Raw genomic sequence first — 22,664 nt, forward strand, 5'->3', positions numbered from 1 at the left:
TTCTGTGCAAATAAGAGAAGAACAATGATTAATGTTAAAAACCAGTTTCTGATTTCAGAGAGTATCCAGTTAAGATTTTGTGATGTTGGGTTGAAAGCCCTTTAGATGGAAGGGTGAGGACAGCAGTAGCAATCTAATGGGTTTACTGGTTTGCAGTTTGGATGTCTGTGGTGATGGTACTTGCTGTCCTCTTGAACTGAGTGACCCACATAAGCACCAGGCAGAAAGGTTGCGTATTCATGATCTGTTGCAGTGATTTCCTTGAGGTTTGTATCAGGTATCCAATATTAACTTGGAGGGCTTCAGGGAAAGGCCATTAGCTCTAAATTACTCCAAATAGAATGGAGAAAATCAGAAAGTTCAATTTGGGGAGTTGTAGCCGGATATTGGGGGAAAGCTTCTAATTTGGGGTTTGAAATAGATTGGCAAGGACCACTTGGGTGGCTCATTTGGTTAAGCATTCGCCTGGTGATTTTAGCTTAGATCATGATGTCATGAGTTATAAGGCACGTTCAGGAGGAAGTTGGCTTGAGATTCTCTTTTCCTCTCTTTTTCTCTCTGCCCTTCCCCCCATACTCATGTGTGCGTGCGCGCGCTCTCTCTCTCTCGCTCTCTCTCAAATAAATAAATCTTTTTTTTTTTTTTTTTTAAGAAAGAGGGGCGGGGCACCTGGGTGGCTTAGTAGGTTAGGGCCTCCTTGGCTGGAGTCATGATCCCAGGTGCTGGGATCGAGCCCCACATGGGCCTCTCTGCTTGGCAGGGAGACTGCTTCTCCCATACCCCTCTGCTGCCTCTCTGTCTACTTGTGATCTCTGCCTATCAAATAAACCAATAAAATCTTAAGAAAAAAGAAAGCAAGCAAACCTGGGTGGCTCAGACATTAAGCATCTGCCTTTGGCTCAGGTTCTGATCCCAGGATCTTGGGACTGAGCCTGGAATCTGGCTCCCTGCTCAGCGGGGATCCTGCTTCTCCCTCTCCCACTCCCTCGGCTTGTGTTCCCTCTCTCGCTATCTCTTTCTCCCTCCCCCTCTTTCAAATAAAATAAATAAATAAATAAAATCTTTAAAAGAAGAGTAAAATAAAAATAAAGCAAGAGATAGACTGGGAAAATGTGCAAGATGGGACCAAAAAAAAAAGATACAGTTTGCAATGAAACATAATTTTCCTCCAATCAATCAGGATATTTGGAGTAATACTAATTTGTTTATTCAGCAAATCTTGTATCATTAGATACAAGGTCCTGATTTTTTTTTAAGATTTTATTTATTTATTTGAGATAGAGAGCAGGCAGGAGAGCAGGAGCAAGGGAGCAGAGGGAGGGGGAGAAACAGACTCCCACTAAGCAGAGAGCCTGACTCAGGGTTCCACCCCAACACTCCAGGAGCATGATCTGAGTTGAAGGCAGAGGGTTCATCAACTGACCTACACAGGTACCCCCTGTTTTTGTTTTTTTTTTTCTTAGAAATTTTTATCTGTCTTTATAAAAAATTCCATAACCCCCAAACTTGGTATGGCTATGTAAATGCATCAAAAATATTGATTGGCCACCTAGGTACTTGAGTTGACTTTGGAACTTTTCATAAGAAATCTCAGGTTGTGGTGTGCTTGAGTATCTCAGATGGTTAAGCGTCTGCCTTCAGGTTGGGTCATGATCCAGGTGGTGGGATGGAGGCCCACATAGGGCTCCTGGCTCAGCAGGGAGTCTGCTTCTCCTTCTCCCTCTGCCTCTACCTCTACTCATGCTTTTTCCATATGTTTCTCTCTGTCTCAGATGAGTAAATAAAATCTATTTCTCTTTTTTTAAAAGAAATCTCAGCTTTTACTTTTCTAAGTCTCTTGAACATAGGAAAACCTTGCCTCCAGATTTTTCCTGTAGTACAAGTAGATTTGGGTAAATTACTTTTTTCTTGGAATCCCAAAAGTACCCTGAGATTCCTGGTGTTCCTGGATGTAACCTTGTTTTTGAAATGTAAGGTGGAAAACCCTGGACAACAGGTGCAACATGGTTTTCTCAAGCAAATAATCTGTCAGTACCAAAGGGGAATTAGTCAACTACTGGGGAAATGGAGGAAAGGAAAATTATGTCTAGAAGACAGAACATTCCTTAGGACGTCTCTTAATATTGCAGTGCTCTGGGGCTAATGTCAGTAGGAAATTATAAAAACGGAATCCAATGTTGGTAATGGTCAGTTTTAGAATGTATAATTGGGGGGGGCGCCTGGGTGGCTCAGTGGGTTAGGCCGCTGCCTTCGGCTCGGGTCATGGTCTCAGGGTCCTGGGATCGAGTCCCGCATTGGGCTCTCTTCTCCACGGAGAGCCTGCTTCCCTTCCTCTCTCTCTGCCTGCCTCTCTTGTGACTTCTCTCTGTCAAATAAATAAATAAATAAATAAATAAATAAATAAATAAAATCTTTAAAAAAAAAAAAAAAGAATGTATAATTGGAATAGAGTCACTTAGCAGCGAAGGATCTGGAAGCTTCTTAATTTTCCCTTGAAATATGAAGTAAGGGCTCTTGCGTTGGGAAGGGCCATATGGAAACCATTAAAACTGCCTCTGCTAAGGAAAATAGTAATTCGGAAATACATATTCACATCTTTTATCTGGTCTGTGCAGAATACAGGTAGACCTTAAAGACTGACAGTGGATGTGGATTATTTTAAGCTTAACCTAATGGTAACTGTAACTTCAGTTGCTGTGTCATATGTAGTTTCATTAATTGAGGGCGAGATTTATTTATTCCAGAGAGAGCGGGCAAAGGGAGAGAGAAACTCAAGCACACTCCCCACTGAGAGCTGAGCCTGACACCCTGAGATTACAACCAGAGACAGGAGCTGGACACTCAAAACAATTTTACAACCTGGGCCCACCACCACTCATATCCCTTTTGAATTAGTATTTTTGTATCCTTTGGGTAAATACTTAGTAGTGTAATTGCTGGATTGTAGGGTAGGTTTTTTTTTTAACTTTCTGAGGAACCTCCATACTATGTCCCAGAGTGACTGCACCAGTTTCCATTCCCAGCAATAGTGTTAAGAAATTCCCCTTTCTCTTCATCCTGGACAACACTTGGCGGTATCTTATGTTGTTGATTTTTTTTTTTTAAAGATTTTATTTATTTATTTGACAGAGAGAGAGCACAAGTAGACAGAGAGGCAGGCAGAGAGAGAAAGGAAAGCAGGCTCGCTGCTGAGCAGAGAGCCTGATGCGGAACTCGATCCCAGGACCCTGAGATCATGACCTGAGCCGAAGGCAGAGGCTTAACCCACTGAGTCACCCAGGCGCCCTTATGTTGTTGATTTTAACCATTCTGACAGGTGATATCTCATTGATTTTGATTTATATTTCCCTGATGATGAATGGTGTTGAGCATCTTTGTATCTGTTGTTGGCCAAGTAAGAAACAAAACAAATAAGCAAGGTGGAGGGGGTGGGTGGGAAAGAAAGTGCCAAGCAAGATTCTTGACTTTACAGAGAACACATTGATGGTTACCAGAGGGGGGCTGGATGGGGAGCTGGGTGAGGGGCTAGGTGAATTTGTGATGGAGGTTAAGGAGTGCAGCCATTGTGATGAGCATTGGGTGATGTACACAAGTGTTGAATCACTGTATCATACACCTAAAACTAATTTGGTCTGTTAACTACTGGAATTTGAATGAAAATTTGAAAAAAATTCCACATACAAGAAGTTCATGCAGTATACATCTTGTGTGATTTATTTCACTTAGTGTAATAATCCTCAAGGTCTTTCTGTGTTGTAACAAATGTACAAAATGTCTTTCCTTCTTCCCTCCCTTCCTTAATTTTCCATTATGTGTGTATCTCCCTGTCTCATATTCTCTTTATTTGCTCATCCATGCATGGACTTAGGTTGTTTTCCATGTATTGGCTAATACAAATAATGGTGTAGTAAGCATCCAGATGGCAGATATTTCCTGAGTTAGTGATTTTCTTTTCTTCGGGTATATGCTTAGAGGTCAAATTGCTGTATCAGGTATAGTTGTAGTTCCCTTTTTTTTTTTAAATTTGAGAGAATCCTTTGCTCTATCAAATTACAGTCCCCCCAACAGTGTGCCAAGCTCCCTTTTGCCTACATTCTCAGCAGGGCTTATCTGTTGTCTTTTTTTTAATAGTAACAGGTGTGCAGTGTTTTCTCATAGTTTTGATTTACTGATGATTAGTATTAGCAGTTCTTCATGTAGCTGTTGTCCATTGACTCTCTTTAGAAATAATATCTATTCTGATCTTTTGTCTATTTAGGCAAATTTGCCTATTTGCCTTTTTTTTTTTTTTTTTTAAGATTTTATCTTTTTGTTTTTGTTTTGAGAGAGAGTACAAGTGAAGGGAGGGACAGAGGCAGAGGGAGGACAAGCAGACTCCCTGTTGAGCCTGATGTTGGACTCTATCCCAGGACCCCAGTATCATGATCTGAATGGAAGGCAGATGCTTTATCAACTTAGCCACCCATGTGGCTTTGTATCTTTAAAGGAAAAGTGAGTCTCAAAGATGGCATATCATTGGAACTTGGTTTTTTTTTTAATCCATTCAGGCATTCTTTGTCTTTTCAGTTGAAGAATTTAATCCATTTCTGTTTAAAGTAATTATTGATAGGTAAGGATTTACAAATGTCATTTTAATATTCTCTGATGCATTATAGATCCTTTGTTCTTTTTTCCCTCTCTTGGTGTTTTCTTTTGTGATTTGATGACTTTTAGTGGTGTGTTATGACTGACTTTTTTATAGTAATCTTCTACATAACTGCAAGTTTTTCCTTTGTATTTACCATGAAGCTTACAAAAAATACCCTTTAAAGAACTTTCTGCTTTAACTTTATACACATAAAACTTATATGTCCATACATATAAACTTACATGTACATGCATATAACATACATACATATACATATATACACACATATGTATGGACATATAAGTCTATACACATAAAACAGTTTTTCCATTAACATTTTGATGTTCTAATTAATGTATATTAATTAACATAATTTATCCAATAATAAATTGTTACACTTCAGGTTATTTTTAATACTTTTATTTTTAAACTTTTAAATTAGATTTGTAAATAAATTATATACTACTGTCAGTATATATATATATATTTTTTTAAGATTTTGTTTATTTATTTATTTTATTTTGTTTATTTATTTGACAGAGATCACAAGTAGGCAGAGAGAGAGGGAGGGAGAGAGAGAGAGAGAGAGAGAGAAGCAGACTCTCCGTTGAGCAAAGAGCCCGATGCAAGGAGCCCGATGCGGGGCTCAATCCCAGGACCTGGGACCATGACCTCAGCCGAAGGCAGCGGCTTAACCCACTGAGCCACCCAGGCGCCCCCTACGTCAGTATATTAAGATAATCTGAGTTTGACTGTATATTTACCTTTACCAGTGAGTTTTACACAGACATTCATGTTTTTACAATGTTAATTTTTATTTTTCCTGAAAAATTCTTGGAATTTCTTGTACAGGTATAGTGATGATGAAGTTTCTCAGTTTTTTGTTTGTTCAGGAAAAGCATTTCTCTCCTTCCTTCTGAAGGACACCTTTCAGAGTTGAGAGTTTTTCTTTCAGTATTTCAAGTATAACCTATTATCTTCTGCCTTGCAAAATTTCTGGTGAGGCATCTGTTTATGGTCTTGGTGTTATATTCAGAATTTGGGTAGGTCAAGAAATTTGCTTCCCTTTCTGAGCAGGGTCATGGAATGATTTCTTTGGCTGTTAAGGGCTGGATGTTTGAGCACTCTAATGACACGGGGTGGCTCACCAAACCCTCTTGGGCAGGTAGGACCATTGTGTAATATCCGGATAGGCAGAGCTGCTGGGTAGGTTCTCTGGTAAAGTGCTGTGGTAAGTGGAGCTATCAGTTGGGTAATGCATCTTCCTAAATGTGTTCTGGTTAGGCTTCCTGATAGGGTGAGATTGGTGGCTATACTCAACAGTGGGTAGAGCCACAGAACGGCTTTCCTGCTTAGTAGTGCCGTAGAATAGGCTCAAAGGCTGGCATGCCTTGCTGGCTGGGCAAGAGAGAACTGCAAACTGAGCTCCTTGACCAGCTGGACTTTCCAGTCATGGCCTCTCTGCTCAAATGCTGATTTAAATAGTGTTACACTGCCTCTCTGCCTAGTTGTGATTTCTCTCTGTCAAATAAATAAAATATTAAAAAATAAATAAATAGTGTTACAAGGTGGAGTACGCATCTTTCCTGGTTTACTGGAGTGGAGGATGCACTTTGCCTAGGTAGACCTATAAATTAATTTTCCTGACTTGGTAGGGTAGGAAAACAGACTTCAAAGCTGGAAAGGCTAATTGTTTGGTGTCCTGAATCAGGCAGAACTTTGTACTGAATTCACTCTTCTGATAGGTCTGGTGGCTTGGTTCTGCAGGTAGAGTTGCTGGCTAGCATCACTACTTTGGTGCCACTGCAAAGGGGACTTTAACAAGATCTGTGTGCTGGTTATTGTAAGTCCCTCTCCTCCCCTGCCTTCCTCAATCACATTTTGGTTCTTAGCAGAAAGTCTCACATGTTCTCTTCAACATCTCTGTGAGATGAGGCCTGTAGTGTAGTGGGTAGCTCTGAAATGAATCCATAATGGAAGGGGAGCTAGATGTCCATGTTGGACTCTAAAAACTTAAGGCCTGGGGGTGTCCTCTTGATATGCTGCTAGCTTGTAGTGGGTCAATGCAGTAAGAATATAACTGTATTATGTTTCTAATGCATGCTTCTCAGTCTCAGTGGTTCAGGGATGTGCTTTAGTCTCTACTCTTGTGTTCTGCAATTTTCACAGTATTGTCCTTTCTGTTGATACTTGTAAATTGGTCTTTTACTGAGGGGGAAATCTGAAATGACTTGGGTTGTATCCTAATAATATTACCTTGACACCAAATAACTATTACCCATATACATTTTTAAATTTTTATTTATTTATTTACTTGACTGGGGACCATGGGGTCTAGAGTTAGAGAGAGAGAGAGAGAGCACAGCAGGGAGAGCAGCAGAGGAACAGGGAGAAGCACTCTCTCTCCTGAGTATGGACCCGTGTGAAGCTCTATCCCAGGACTGAGCTGAAGGCAGATGGTTAACTGACTGAGCCACTCAAGCATCCCTACTACAACTCTTACCAACCTAACAGCAAAATTTTTCCTTCCTTTCCCCATGACTCTCTGCTCTGGTGGCAAAGAGGTGTTAGTTCCAAAGAGAGGAATTTTCCCACTAGGAAATACAACAGTGATTCTATCATACTGAAAGTTGAGATTGCTCCTTGGCCATTTGGACTCCTCATTTTTTGATTTGAATTAACAACAGGCAAGGCAGAGAGTTCCTTTTTCTGGCCATGCTGATTCATCTTGATATGCAGGGGGAAATTGGACTCTTGTTCCACAGTGGATATAAGGAAGATTATGTATTTAATATAGTAGATCCCTTAGTGCGTTTCTTAACATGACCATGCATTTTGATTTAAGGTCATTGAAAACTACAAAAACTCATTACAGGGTGGAATAGTAATGGCCCAGACCTTTTAGGAATGGTTGGTATAATCCTAGCAGGTAAAGAATGATGACTGGTTGAAGTGATTTGCTGATAGCAAAGGGAGTAGAGAATGATTAATGAAAGAAGGTAGTTATAAATACCAGACATGATCTTGTGACGATAGCACCAAGGACTTTAAATTGTCAAGTGTGCGTGAGGTGAGTATTTTTTTCTTCCTCTCTTACTTTAGTTTCTGATTATGTAATGTAGTATGTATCAATTTTATATCATAGTATTTAAGAATTTAAGTATTTATAGAATTTTAAGGAGAAGTGATACTGTGACTGAAGGTCTTTATCTCCCCTTCTGTAGAGGGAGCTACCCTGTTCTGGTGGTGTCTGTGCTCACCACTATACCACCAATATCCTGTTCTGGGTTGTATATGTGATAGTTGTACCAAGTTCAGAGTTACACTTGTATAATCTTTTTTTTTTCTTTTTGCCAGGGTGTAAGTCCACCACCAGGGGTGTGATGGACTTTTTTCTTTCTTACAGCTAATTTTATATGAGAGCCCAGTTTAGACTGGGCCTTGTGTCTCCTTAACATTATTTGGGTTAAATATTATTTATTATTTATTATTGAGGTTTCTGGATCAGATTAACATATCTGTAGACTAGCTGAAGCTGATTTTCCTTCCCAGTGTAGGTGGGCCTCTATCAGTTTTGAGACCTAATTAGTACAGAAAGGGTGACCGTCCTGTTAATAGGTCTTTGAACTATGATTCTGTAGTTTCTGGCCCTTGTACTGGAATTAAAACATGTGTTTTTCTGTTTCTGACCTGATTATTCAGATTACTATATTTGTCAGCCTGCATAACGTCAAGTCAGTTAGTTCCCTCTAATAAGCAACAGACCCACAGATGTACATACACACCTTCTCTCCTTCGCTGTTGGTTCTGTTTTCCTGGAGATGCATCATATAATATTATTGAACCCTTTTAAATGCAGTGTTACAAACCTTGTTCCAAGATAAATTAAATTCTTTTTAAAAATGCTTTTGTTTCATGTGTATCACAGTTATGTGGCTCAGTGGGTTAAGCCTCTGCCTTCGGCTCAGGTCATGATCCCAGGGTTCTGGGATCGAGCCCAGCATCGGGCTCTCTGCTCTGCGGGGAGCCTGCTTCCTCCTCTCTGCCTGCCTCTCTGCCTAGTTGTGATTTCTGTCAAATAAATAAAATATTTAAAAATAATAATAATTTCTCATCATTGTATGTAATTTAAAGAACTTAAGTTCAAAATTGTTAATTTGGGAGTTTGGCAAACTTTTTAATAGATTTGGCTATAAATTTTATTTATTTTAAAAAATTCTTTTTAAAGATTTTACTTATTTGGCAGAGAGATCACAGGTAGGCAGAGGCAGATAGAGAGAGGAGGGGGAAAACAGGCTCCCTGTTGAGCAGAGAGACCAATGCGGGGCTCCATCCTAGGACCCTGAGACCAAGACCTGAGCTGAAGGCAGAGGCTTAATCCTCTGAGCCACCCAGGCGCCCCTTGACTATAAATACTAAGTTTTATTGGCTACTTTAGGTTTCTGTCATGTAGTCGTCGTCTTTTTTTTTTTTTAGGTGAACTTGTAAACATGTAAAACCTATTTTTAGCATTGCAGTTTGTATAGAAAGATAGTGAGCCCAAATTGAATACTGAGCCATTCCTTGCTAATCTGTGCTCTAGTGTTAACTCACAGTTAACAGTATTTCTGTTCATTTCCTTTTTTTTTTTTTTAATTTGAGATTTTATTTATTCATTTGACAGAATCACAAGTAGGCAGAGAGGCAGACGGGGGGAGGGGGAAGCAGGCTCCCCACTGAGCAGAGAGGCTGATGTGGGGCTCGATCCCAGGACCCTGAGATCATGACCTGAGCCGAAGGCAGAGGTTTAACCCACTGAGCCACCCGGGTGCCCCTCTTTCGTTTTCTTTGAGAAGTTACACATTTTCTATTGTTGTATTTGTCTTTTCCCCAAAGAAATTTATCATTTTAAGGGAGGTCTGTGTATTCATAGCCTGCTTAACAACTACTTTTTTTTCCAATTGTCCCAAGGGACTTAAGAATATCAGACTGAAGAGCTAGGTGATGGGTGACCATCACTGGAATGCCAGTCTTAAAAGTTGGGCACATAAATGTGTGGTCCAGACACTTTCCTCTTTAAGGTGAAGACTGGAGTTTACATCATGATTATAAGAGGAAATGTGGTGGGAGTGTTTTGGTCTTTTCTGCCTGTCTTGATGTATTTTCTTAGTTCCTTCATATGTAGAAGTCAGCTAGTTTCTGGGTTTTATTTAGGGAATTAAACTGAAAGAAGCTGTATATTTAACACAACCCTGAAGAGAGGGGAGGTTAGAAGCCCCCACATATCTCATCATCTTGGTAGAATTCAGCAAAATTAACATTTTTTAAAACACAGACACGTCATACAGGGTTATTAAAATGATAATCATATGAAACTGTAATTATTTAACTGGGGTTTGTGATCGGCACTTTGACAAATTATAAATCCTTTAAACCTCACTTGATTTCTGATTGAAACAATGCAAGAATTTAATAAATTATGTATTTTGTAGAAAATTATTATTATTTTTTAAAGATTTTATTTATTTATTTGACAGAGATCACAAGTAGATAGAGAGGCAGGCAGAGAGAGAGAGAGAGAGGGAAGCAGGCTCTCTGCTCAGCAGGGCTCGATCCCAGGACCCTGAGATCATGACCTGAGCCGAAGGCAGCGGCTTAACCCACTGAGTCACCCAGGCACCCTAGAAAATTATTCTTAATCTTCAAAGTAGGTATAAAAATAACAAAGATTTAGAATCATTTCCATATAAGGTTTTTTGGTTGTCCTTTTGCATATATCATCATGATTGTCTCTGAGAATACCATTGAGATTTTCCTTTGATTAGGGTACACTGATATTATTTAGATGTGTTGCTCTTCTTTTTCTCCAAAACGTTGTCTTTTTTAGTCTTCCCATCTTAGTAGACAGGAGGAGATACCCATTTATTTATTTATTTTTAAAATATTTTATTTATTTGACAGAGAGAAATCACAACTAGGGAGAGAGGCAGGCAGAGAGAGAGGAGGAAGCAGGCTCCCCATGGGATCATGACCTGAGCCGAAGGCAGAGGCTTTAACCCACTGAGCCACCAGGCCACCCAGATACCTCTTTTTTTAAGGAGGAGATACCTTATTGAGATTTTGGTTTTCATTGCTGTGAAAGGTAATGATAAACATTTCTCCATACACTTACTAACTATTGTAAGCTTTATTTTTTAATTGAAGTATATTTGATATATAACATTAAAAATTAAGATGTACATATGCTACTTATATATGTGTATATATATAGTAATATGATTGTCACTGTAGCAATAATTAGCATCTCACATTGTATAATTATCATTTCTTCTTGGTGGTTGGAATAGGAAGTTTTTGGTTTTGTTGTTGTTGAGCAGCAAAGCAAGGTTTATTGAGTGATAGTAAAATGATGGTACAGAACTCCCGAAGTTTTTTTCCGAAGTTTGTCCATGTTTTTTGTTGATAATACAGTATGGTTTTCTGTGTTCACTGTACTGTGCATTAGATCTTGAGGGGTTATTTTGCTATTCACTGGTAGTTTGAAACAAAACCTGTCCTGTCTGTTCACTTCCCTTACCCTGATAACCACCACTTACTCTGTTTTAACAGGTTTGGCATTTTACCACACATGATTGATATCATACAGTACTTGTATTTCTCTGACATATCTTAATCATCGTTGCTCAGGGTCTACCCATATTATCACAAGTGGGAGGATGTATTTTCTTTTTCTTTCTTTTTTTTTTTTTAAAGATTTTATTTATTTATTTGACAGAGAGAGAGCACAAGTAGACAGAGAGGCAGGCAGAGAGAGAGAGGAAAGCAGGCTTGCTGCTGAGCAGAGAGCCCGATGCGGGACTCGATCCCAGGACCCTGAGATCATGAGGCCGAAGGCAGCGGCTTAACCCACTGAGCCACCCAGGCGCCCGAGGATGTATTTTCTTACGGCTGCATAATACCCCAGTGGGTTTATGCACTATATCTTACTTATCCACTCATCTGTTGATGGTTATGTTAGGTAGTTTCCATATCTTGGCCACTGTGAATAGTGTTGCAGTAAACATGGGGGTGCATATATCCTTTCCATACTTTGTTTTCATTTTGTTTGGATAAATGCCCAAATGGGAATCACTCTGTCATATGGTAGATCTAATTTTTTAAAGAACTTTTCAAATTATTTTCCATAATGGTTCAACCAGTTTATATTTCAGCAGTGTACAAGTTTCCCTTTTTTCCATATCCTTGCAAATATTTGTTACTCTTCACATTCTCATTAGAAGAAAAGATGATATTTCATTATGTTGTTGAATTGTATGTTCCTGATGGTAAGATGTTGAGCATCTGTTTTTTTTGTTGTTGTTGTTTTTTTGTTTTGTTTTCGTTTTTGTTTGTTTGTTTTACCTATTGGTCATCTTTGGAACAGTTCCTCTGGTCATTTTATTTTATTTTTTTAAAAGATTTTATTTATTGGGGCGCCTGGGTGGCTCAGTGGTTTAAGCTGCTGCCTTCGGCTCGGGTCATGGTCTCGGGATCCTGGGATCGAGTCCCGCATCGGGCTCTCTGCTTGGCGGGGAGCCTGCTTCCTTCTCACTCTCTCTGCCTACCTCTCTGCCTACTTGTGATTTCTCTCTGTCAAATAAATAAATAAAATCTTTAAAAAAAAAAAAAAAGATTTTATTTATTGGGGCGCCTGGGTGGCTCAGTGGGTTAAAGCCTCTGCCTTTGGCTCAGGTCATGATCCCGGGGTCCTGGGATCAAGCCCCACATCGGGCTCTCTGCTCGGTGGGGAGCCTGCTTCCCCCTCTCTCTCTGCCTGCCTCTCTGCCTACTTGTGATCTCTCTCTGTGTCAAATAAATAAATAAAATCTTTTTAAAAATTATTTATTTATTTATTTGGTAGAGAGAGAAATAACAAGTAGGCGGCAGTGGGGGGGCAGAGGGACGAGGAAGCAGGCTCCCTGTTGAGCGGGGACCCTGAGACAATGACGTGAGCCAAAGGCAGAGGCTTAAGCTACTGAGCACTCAGTAGGAGCACTCAGAAGGAGCCTCCTTCTGGTCATTTTATTTTTTTTATTTTTTTATTTTTTTAATTTATTTGACAGAGAGAGATCACAAGTAGACAGAGAGGCAGGCAGAGAGAGAGAGAGAGAGGGAAGCAGGCTCCCTCCTGAGCAGAGAGCCTGACGCGGAGCTCAATCCCAGGACCCTGGCAACATGACCTGAGCCGAAGGCAGAGGCTTTAGCCCACTGAGCCACCGAGGCGCCCCTATTTATCCATTTTTTAAATCCTATTTGAAGACATAGTCCTTTTGCCAGCAGGTGTTCTTGACTTCCTGGTTGAGTAATAATAGTTGATTGTAAATGTGGGGGTTTAATTCTGGGCTCTCTATTCTTTGCTCTTGGTCTGTAAGTCTGTTTTTATGCCAGTACTGTAGTACTTTTACTAAAACAGATTTGTAATGTAGTTTGAAAGCAGGAAGTATTATACCTTCTGCTTTGTTCTTTCTTTGGGTTACTTTGGTTGTTTGGGGTCTTTTCTGGTTTCTTCACACAAATTTTAAGATTGTAATTTTGATTGTTTTCACTGTGGACTTCAAAAAAAAGAAACTGAAATTATTAATTCAGGTAGTTTGGCTTCTGCATTACATGTTACCTTATGACTTCAGTGTTTCTTTCTTTCTTGGTTTTTTTTTTTTTTTTTAAGATTTCATTTTTTATTTGAGAGAGAGAAAGAAAGAGGAAGAAAAAGAGAGAGCATGAGAGGGGGAAGGGTCAGAGGGAGAGGCAGACTTCCCGCTGAGCCGGGAGCCTGATGTGGGACTCCAGGATCATGACCTGAGCCAAATGAAGGTATTCGCTTAACTAACTGAGCCACGCAGGTGCTCCTTCATTGTTTCTTTTAAGTGTATTATAATATGTGGTCGAATTTTGAGAACATGAAAAGCATGTCATACGTACTAGATTTCTAAATAAGAGATAGAAGTAAAAATTTTTACTGTGGAATTTCTTTTCTTTTTTTTAACAGAATGCTGCCTTTTTATATGGCCTTGGTTTGGTTTACTTCTACTACAATGCATTTCACTGGTAAGTAGACTTAAACTTTGTGTTTCCACTTTGTGTGTGTGTGTGTGTGTGATAAACACATATAATATTTTGCTGTTTGGCTTATCCCTTATTGCTTCCACTCAGCAAATCTGCTGACACCTTGTGATCACCAAAAATTCGTAACTTGATTATAAACTCTCAATACCTACAGTTAGGGATAATGAAACCACTCCTCCATTGTTGAGGAGTAACTGATAGTCGTATGTAAGATTTTGTAAAGTACAGCAAATTCTTTGGGTCTTGTCCTTGTTTTCATTTAAGCTATGTGAGAATCTGAGAGTGTTGCCAGTGTTTACAATCACGTTGGATGAATCATTTGAATATTTTTTACAGAGACCGTAAACATTCATTGACCAGTGTTTGTTATGGTTTCCTAAAATTGGATGTTTAGGTTTTAGTTGGATGACTTTCCCTGCTGTTAATACTCTTGCTCTTTGGCTTTTGGGCCATTTAGAAGGGCTGCATTGTTTGTTAAGCAAACTTATGAATTAGAGATGCTCTAAGTTTTTTCTAAATTACATACTGCTTTGAGTATTCTTCAACTTAAGCTAAGTACTTCCCTTTAGATGAATAACCCTTTCATCCTTTAGATGAAAAACCTATGCTGAGTAGATTAGGACTATTTTAAATTCTCTATAAATAAATTTCTTACAGATCCTAGTCATAGAATTTTTAATTCTAAACTTTAGAACTAGTTAAGTCCTTTAAAGATCGCTTAATTTTAAAACTCTTATTGTTGATGTGGTAAGTAAGATGTGTATATTTTTATTCATTCTTATATAATCGTTATTTAGTGGTTAAAACCAGCCTTATCTTCATCTTAATTAATCTTAAGTAATACATATTTTACTAAAAGAAAAAATTCTTTAATGTTTTTTGTTTTTTGGTTTTTTTTTTATTTTACTTATTTATTTGACAGAGAGAGAGACAGATCACAGGTAGGCAGGTAGGCAGAGAGAGGAGGAAGCAGGATCTCCGAGGAGCAGAGAGCCCGATGTGGGGCTCGATCCCAGGACCCTGGGATCATGACCTGAGCCGAAGGCAGAGGCTTTAACCCACTGAGCCACCCAGGCGCCCCTAAAAGAAAAAATTCTTTTGTACACAATGACATTAGGTTCATAGCCTTCTGATCACTTAAAAATGGGAAGATGTGGGCGCCTGAGTGGCTCAGTGGGTTAATAAGCCTCTGCCTTCGGCTCAGGTCTTGATCTCAGGGTCCTGGTATCTAGTCCCGCCTTGGGCTCTCTGCTTGGCAGGGAGCCTGCTTCCTCCTCTCTCTGCCTGCCTCTCTGCCTACTTGTGATCTCTCTCTGTCAAATAAATAAATAAAATCTTTAAAAAAAAATGGGAAGACGTTAGAAGGTTATACAAGTGAGAGGTGGGACTTAGAAAAATTTGGAAGAGATCTATTTAGAAATAAGACTGTAAGTTACACTAAAGGAATAATGTGTTGTACTTTGCCGTTTCTTAAGGTGGAAGGATGACTATTTAAATCATTACTTACAGTTCTTTGTGCTAGTAAGTACAGTCATTTTAGCCAGCCAGAAGAGATTTAGAAGAAATCCACAGTAAGGCTGAGAACAAAACTGTAATGTTTAGTAGTAGCGAGGTTTCTTTGTACCTTATATGTTGCATAATTCTCACATAGCTATGATAACTCATAAGCCTTAAATTGAATGTAAAAGCATAAAGTTAGAAGGGATATAAGTTAGTGTAGGTTGAAAATACTGCTTTTAATATGTGTATGACAATGTTGGTTGTGAATGATGAATGTAAATTTTGATAATTTATTTTTAAGTAATGTCTATATGTTTTTCCTACCTTTTAAAATGCTTAATTTTGTAATAAGTGTATATAGAAACACACTACTTTAAAAGTAGGAACCCGACCAAAATGATTTACTAAAGACATGTATTTTTTGTAACTTACTTTATTATGAGTTTATTTTATAATACATATTATAAAGTGTGTGTTAATTGAAATTATGTTATTGATAAAGATTCCAGTCAACAATAGGTTATTAATAATTAGGTTTTGGGGGCACCTGGGTGGCTCAGTGGGTTAAAGCCTCTGCCTTCGGCTCAGGTGATGATCTCAGGGTCCTAGGATGGAGCCCTGCATCAGGCTCTCTGCTCAGCAGGGAGCCTGCTTCTTCCTCTTTCTCTCTGCCTGCCTCTCTGCCTACTTGTGATCTGTCTGTTAAATAAATAAAATCTTAAAAAAATTATTAAAAAAATAAAATAATTAGGTTTTGGGTAGTAAAAAGTGGTAAGTGGATTTTCTGTTATGATGGGGGTTGGTTCTCCTCATCCCTGCATTGTTTACGGGTCAGTTGTAATTGAGATTCAAAAATCTTCTTAGCTCGTGTCATACTCTTTTTTTTTGAGGAGATAATAATTTACATAGATCAAATACTAAAAAATATTCAAAATATATCTAGCCTGTATTTTTCTCTACTCATAATTAAAACTTATTAAAAAGATAATAATTAAGATGGTACAGAATTCAACAAAGATAGACAAATGAACGTTGACATAGATGAGGAAAGTCAGAAGCAGTCCTACAAATATAGGTCCTTTATTTATGGCAAAGGTGTACTCCATTGCTTATTGGGATAATAAAATTTATGGAAAAGACTGTATTTTAGGAATTCTATATGGAAGTAGTAAATACTAACTCCTATATGTAACACATTATACCAATGATAGTTGGGGAATGTACAGAAAAATGTGGTGGGAAAAAGTGAAGTTTCTAAAAGTAGATTTATATGGAGCTGTAAAGAATGAAGATTAACATTCTTACCCTGTTGCTCTTTTATTTTATTTTTTAAGATTATTTATTTATTTGACAGAGATCACCCAGGCGCCCCCTGTTGCTTTTTTTAAAAAGGATCCTACCATTTGCTGTCTGACTTGCTTCGCAAACATTTAAATTAGTATTTTCACTGAAAATGTTATGAACCCTTTAAAAATTGTTGAATGATTTGTAAATTTTGAGAAAAAATTCGACTGAGATTCCATACCTATTTCTAACTTTAAAATGGTTGTTAGTGGGGCGCCTGGGTGGCTCAGTGGTTTGAGCCTCTGCCTTCGGCTCAGGTCATGATCTCAGGGTCCTGGGATCTAGTCCCGCATCGGGCTCTCTGCTCAGTGGGGAGCCTGTTTCTCCCTCTCTCTCTGCCTGCCTCTCTGCCTATTGTGACCTCTCTCTCTGTCAAATAAATAAATAAAATATTTAAAAAAAAATAAATAAATAAAATGGTTGTTAGTAATGTTTTTATAAAGTTGTAATTTCTGTTAAAATTGTGGAACCAGAATGTTTCCTGGACTGCCAGGGAAAGTACATGTAAATATTAGAACCTTAGATTCTTTTTTGTCTTTGTTTTTTAGGGCAATTAAAGCATTTCAGGAGGTGCTTTATGTTGATCCCAGTTTTTGTCGAGCCAAGGAAATTCATTTACGACTTGGACTTATGTTCAAAGTGAACACAGACTATGAATCTAGTTTAAAGGTAGGTGTCTTGGGTTTTTTTTTTTTTTTTGATACTCACTATTCCGTGTATGTGTTTGCGTGTATATATGTTTAATGTTAACAGTATTGAAAAATGTTGGTATTTATACTACCACTAAAAGAATGAATGCATTAAAAAAAAAAAAAAGAATGCATTTAGGATAGAAACCTAAAGAGTTAAAAAGCGTTGAATTTCAGGGTATTCGATAGTAAGATTTGCAAGATAAATTTTAAGTGTTCTAGATTTTGTTTACTTGGTTTGTTTTTATTTTATCTTTAAAAATGTTTAATCCTAAGCTTTGTTATTAGGGAACAGGGTTTTTATTCATTTGCGCATGTAAAATGCTGGCCATCATAAAGACAAAGAGAAGTTGGTTTTTTGTTTTTTTTTTTTAGATTTTATTTGTTTATTTCACAGACAGAGATCACAAGCAGGCAGAGAGAGGAGGAAACAGGCTCCCCGCTGAGCAGAGAGCCCGATGCGGGGGCTCGATCCCAGGACCCTGGGACCACGACCCGAGCCCAAGGCAGAGGCGGTTTTTGATGCTGTGTCAGTAATCTTTCGCTAGCCTTTATTTGAGATTGATTAGAAATGTCTCCACTTCTAGATAGTAGCAGGACTCCTGTCAGAGCAAAATTCAATAAGAAATTCTTATCTGTTAAGACTGCTAGTTTTTGAGTAAAAATATCACTGCAAAAAACAATATACATTATTGTTGAACACCTTAATTCTAATGTAAATGCGATTTGTCAAAACTTACGATTTTCCAGTTTCTGGGTTTGTGCTCTCATTTCATGTTTTCTGAGGATATTAATGGGATTAGAGTTTCTTTGCATAACAAAAGCATTGCTCTTTGAAAGAATTCAGGTTTCTGGGGAAAAACAACAGATTTTGTGAACGTGACCCTTTTGAATGTTTGCTCTTTTCCTGATATAATTCTGTTATAGAATATCTTGGTTGCAAAGGTGATTCGCGTGCGTGTGTGCGTGTGTGCGTGTGTGTGTGTGTGGGGGGGTGCATATGGCAGGACTTAATCTGAGCTCACTAACATGCAGATGCTAAATAGTTGTTATTTCAGAATTGTATTGGGGGGGCATCTGGGTGGCTCAGTTGTTAGGCGGTGGTCTTCAGCTCAAGTCATGATCCCTGGGCATGGAATCCTGCTTCTCCTTCTTTCCATCTGCTGCTTGTGTTCTCTGTCTTGCTGTGTCTCTCTGTCAAATAAATAAATAAAATCTCCAAAAATTTTTAAAAGAATAAAATAAAAAAATAAAAACTGTATGTGATTAGGAATCCCATAAACCACCCTTAACGTCAGTGATTTGCTAGAGGTCATTGGACTCAGACAACAGTTGTATTTATGGCTGGTTTATTACAGTGAAAGAATACAGGTTAAAATTGTCAAAGGAGAAAGCAAGCACAAGAAGATGGAGTCCAGGAGAGACAAGAGTCCTGTTTATCCTGTCCCATTGCAGAATCATGCAAATAATACTCAATTTTCCCTGTAAAGATGTGTGATAACATAACAGGATTGCTAACCAGGGTTGTTTAACCAAGCCTTTCCAAGGTTTTTTTTCTTTTCCATTGTGTGTGATGAAGTTTTAGAATATAAGTGAGTGGAGTGGGAGTCTGGAGTCGACAACCAAGAAAGGATTCTCGAGACATCTCTGGTGCAAAATGGTGGTTTATTAAACATGGGGACAGGACCTGTGGGCAGAAAGAGCTGCTCTGGGGTTATGAGAAGTGGCCCGTTATGTACTTACAAGTTGGGAGGGGGTTAGGGATAGCATAAGTCTCTAAGGAATTTTGGAAGCAAGGTTATCTAATAAAACCTTAGTGATGAGGCCCTTCAGATGTATATCCATGGACTGGATGATTGCCAGCACACATCTTGGAGGGTTTAGAGATAAAGGAAGTTTCCAAAGGAATTTTTATATGTTAAAGTAGACTTAAGGGGGGGTGGGGTGGTCACCCAGGCTAGAACTTTTGCCCTTAGCAAAGTATTAAGGTGAAGGCAGTGAAGGGACGCCTGGGTGGCTCAGTGGGTTAAAGCCTCTGCCTTCAGCTCAGGTCATGATCCCAGGGTCCTGAGATCGAGTCCCGCATCGGGTTCTCTGCTCAGCAGGGAGCCTGCTTCCTCCTCTCTCTCTCTGCCTACTTCTCTGCCTACATGTGATCTCTGTCAAATAAATAAATATTTTTATCCACAAGAAAAAAAAAAAGGTGAAGGCAGTGGAGTTCCTAGAGGAAGGTCACTCTCCCTGTTTCAAGGACTTGTCAGGGGGCTCTGGGTAGTAAGGAAATTTAGTAACTTTTTTTCTGCCTTTGTTTCCCACATCATGTGTATAATCTTGGGCATTGATAATGTGGATATGGAGAGCATACCTGGCTGACCTTAGTTTTACTCAGTCATCAACAGCTCCTTCTAAGGTCAGACTGATAGCATGTGGCCTCAGGCCCTCAGCAAAAGTAACGGTATCATAAATCATATGGATGACTCAAGGCTCACTTGTAAGGTAGGATATTCCAAGGATTTATTTTATTCTTTTTTATTTATTTTCATGTTTTTCAAAAGATTTTATTTATTTGAGAGAGAGAGCATGAGCAGGGAAATGGCAGAGGCAGAGGGACAAGCATATTTCCCACTGAGCGGGGAGCCCAACATGGGACTCTACCCAAAAACCCTGGGATCAGGACGCTTAATCGACTGAGCCACCCCATTGCTCCTCTTCCAAGAATTTAGAGATTATCTTTCAGGAGTTGATCAAGGGCCAGACCTTTCTCTGAAAGTGTAGTGTTCGCACAGTGGACATCTGCTGAATTAATCCCTTCTTATACTCTGTATTCATTCACTGCCTTGATTCTTCAGATGTTTAAAGTAATGAATTTAGCTATCCCTGCATTTCAGGAACTTAAATAAAAATGGCACAAATATTCAGTCAAGAACATAGAACCGTTGCTGGTAAACTAAAGAATTTAGATTACATAGTAGCCAGAAAGAGGTATTGCTAAGGAATAAGTCCAAGGTAAAAATGCAGCAGGTGTAGAGAGTGAAATCACATATATCACTTTATGTTTAGAGAGGCATTTATCAGACTGTATATTATGGGAGTTTAGTGGAATTAAAATGTAAGTATGGCTGTGACAATGTGAAGATTTTAACCCCTTCTTGACATTCACATAGTATATATTAACATATCAAAGATGCAAATATGTCTTATAGCACAAAATTAATTACAATGTTATTTTTTGGCAACATGTTATTCTATCGCAGTTGGAGGTTTTTTTGTTTGTTTTTTGGAGAGTTGTTTGAGAGGTGTTCTGGAAGTAACATTGGGAGACTAGAAGAAAACCCAGAAAAGCACTTTTTCTCTTAAGTATGGAGAGTGTATATAAAGTTAGTGAAGAGAAGATAAACTGAATAATAATAATACAGTAGTTAGTACTACTAAGATCCGTTTTAAATTAAAGCCGAGCCATGATTTGGTGATTTGGCAATACTTAGAATATCCCTTATTTACAGAGAGCAGCGTTAGATAATGTTCACCAGCTGGTGAAAGTAGTTTTACTTAACTGATGCATAAGAAAAAATGTCATGTATTTACCTTTATTTCCTTAGCCTTAGGGAGTTCCAAACCTTCACATGATGTTGATTTTAATAAAACTGTCTTAGATACATGCAACTTTTTCTGTATACCTCTTTCCTTTGTTCAAACTTCTCACAGCTTTCTGATGCTAATCTCATCTGCGTGAAAAATAGAATATCGGGATGTTTTTGACCATTAGTCTTTATATGTTATTTCATCCTGGCATTTGCTTTTTAACCTTTTTAATAGAAATGTGGCTTGTCTGTTGTGGGACCATTTTAGGCATCAATAAGTTGAATTCAGGAAGAGAAAGTTATGTATATTATGATATGATTACTTAACATTTTTAAATTAATGATGATATGAATCAGAATGAACATCTCCCTTTAGGAGGTTGTTAATTTTCCTAAATTGGGCTGTAGTAATTTAATCCAGTCTAGCCAGGTATGAAACCTCTCTAATAACACCGTGGTGTTTCATGGTGTAATATATTAGTGTAGAAACTTAAGTCCCAGCTCCACTTTGTTGAAATAATGGTAAGCACTAGTTTATGTCATAATGGTAAACACTAGTTCATGTCATGACTAGTTCGTGTCTAGACTTAAGCATTAATGGATTCACTTGTTCAGATATGAAATCAGGGATCCATCTTTTCTTTCTGTCTTTTCTTTTGGCTTTTCCATCTTTGATGTAGAATATTTACCAGGCATGAAAGAAGTATATTCTTTCTCATATGTTCATATGTACGGAGAAAACTAGTGTAACGATGGTGGAATGGAAGTGAAGGTACTTGTTTATTAAAGATTTTACTTATATATTTGAGAGAGTGAGGGAGCATGAGAGTGGGGAGGAGCAGAGGGAGAAGCAGATTCCCCGCTGAACAGGGAGTCCGATGTGAAATTCGATGCCTGACTCCAGCATCATGACCTAGCCGAAGGCAGTTACTTAACCAACTGAACCAACCAGGTGTCCCAGGAATGGAGATAATTTAAAGCATTCATCTTCTTGAATTGAAAAAAAAAATTTTTTTTTCAATTTTTTTTTTCAATTGAAAAAAAAAGTTTTTTTCAGATGCCATTTTAGTAGCATTTTGCAACAGCTTATCCTATGAAGCTATAATTAAGTTACCTTTCAGTGAAGAAATGAATTCATGGTCTATAAATCCTGTGTGTGAGTACTTTTTAATGGAAATATAATTTAAGTTAATGAATTTTTTTTTGAAGATTTTATTTATTTGAGAGATAAGTAGAGTGAGAGAGCCCAAGCAGAGGGAATGGCAGAGGTAGAACTGACTCCCCAGTGAGTAGACAACCTGATGTGAGGCTCAGCCCCAGGATTCCAGGATCATGACCTGAGCTGAAGGCAAAGGCTTATTAACCAATTGAGACACCCAGGCACCCCTGAAGATTTTTTTTTTTAAGATTTTATTTATTTGAGAGAGGAAGAGAGAAATAGGAACACAGCGAGAGAGCATGAACGTGGAGGAGAGGGAAAAGCAGGCTCTCCACAAAATTGTTGATTTGTTAAGGGTGTTTTACAAGATGTGAAATATTCTCATCCTCTATTTCATGGTTGTTAAATTTTGGAAGATGTATATAACAGGAATAGACGTTGTTTCTGTTGGGCTCCATTATCAAAGGAATGAGACTGAAACAAAGTGAAAGTTATGCAAAGCTTTATTCTGTGCCAAGCATTAGAAGTCAGACTGACTGTCCAGGGCTGCCTCCGAAGAGAGCGACCCCATCCTGATCTCATAGGCTTGTTTTATAGGGCATAACCGTGACCTCAAGGTACGTGGCTTCTATTATTAAAGTGTTTATTCCTGGAATTGATCCCAGAAACCGACACCAGGAACT

The 22,664-nt window shown here is 38.4% G+C and overlaps 1 protein-coding gene across 3 annotated transcripts in view; it reads left to right on the forward strand.

The window, feature by feature from the left end:
- Window positions 1–22,664, forward strand: part of LOC123935830 (lysine-specific demethylase 6A-like) — a 183,114-nt gene that overhangs the window by 66,434 nt on the left and 94,016 nt on the right. For 2 of the 3 annotated variants that reach the window (XM_045996635.1, XM_045996636.1), the window contains exons 5-6: window positions 13,632–13,690; window positions 17,101–17,221. In XM_045996635.1, coding sequence (XP_045852591.1) covers window positions 13,632–13,690; window positions 17,101–17,221 — 180 coding nt within the window. Of the gene's footprint in view, window positions 1–13,631; window positions 13,691–17,100; window positions 17,222–19,680; window positions 19,738–22,664 lie in introns of those variants that run through there. The other variant, XM_045996637.1, reaches the window with a different exon arrangement.

The sequence above is a fragment of the Meles meles genome, chromosome Y, assembly GCF_922984935.1.
Source record: "Meles meles chromosome Y, mMelMel3.1 paternal haplotype, whole genome shotgun sequence".
In the NCBI taxonomy this organism is placed as follows: domain Eukaryota; kingdom Metazoa; phylum Chordata; class Mammalia; order Carnivora; family Mustelidae; genus Meles; species Meles meles.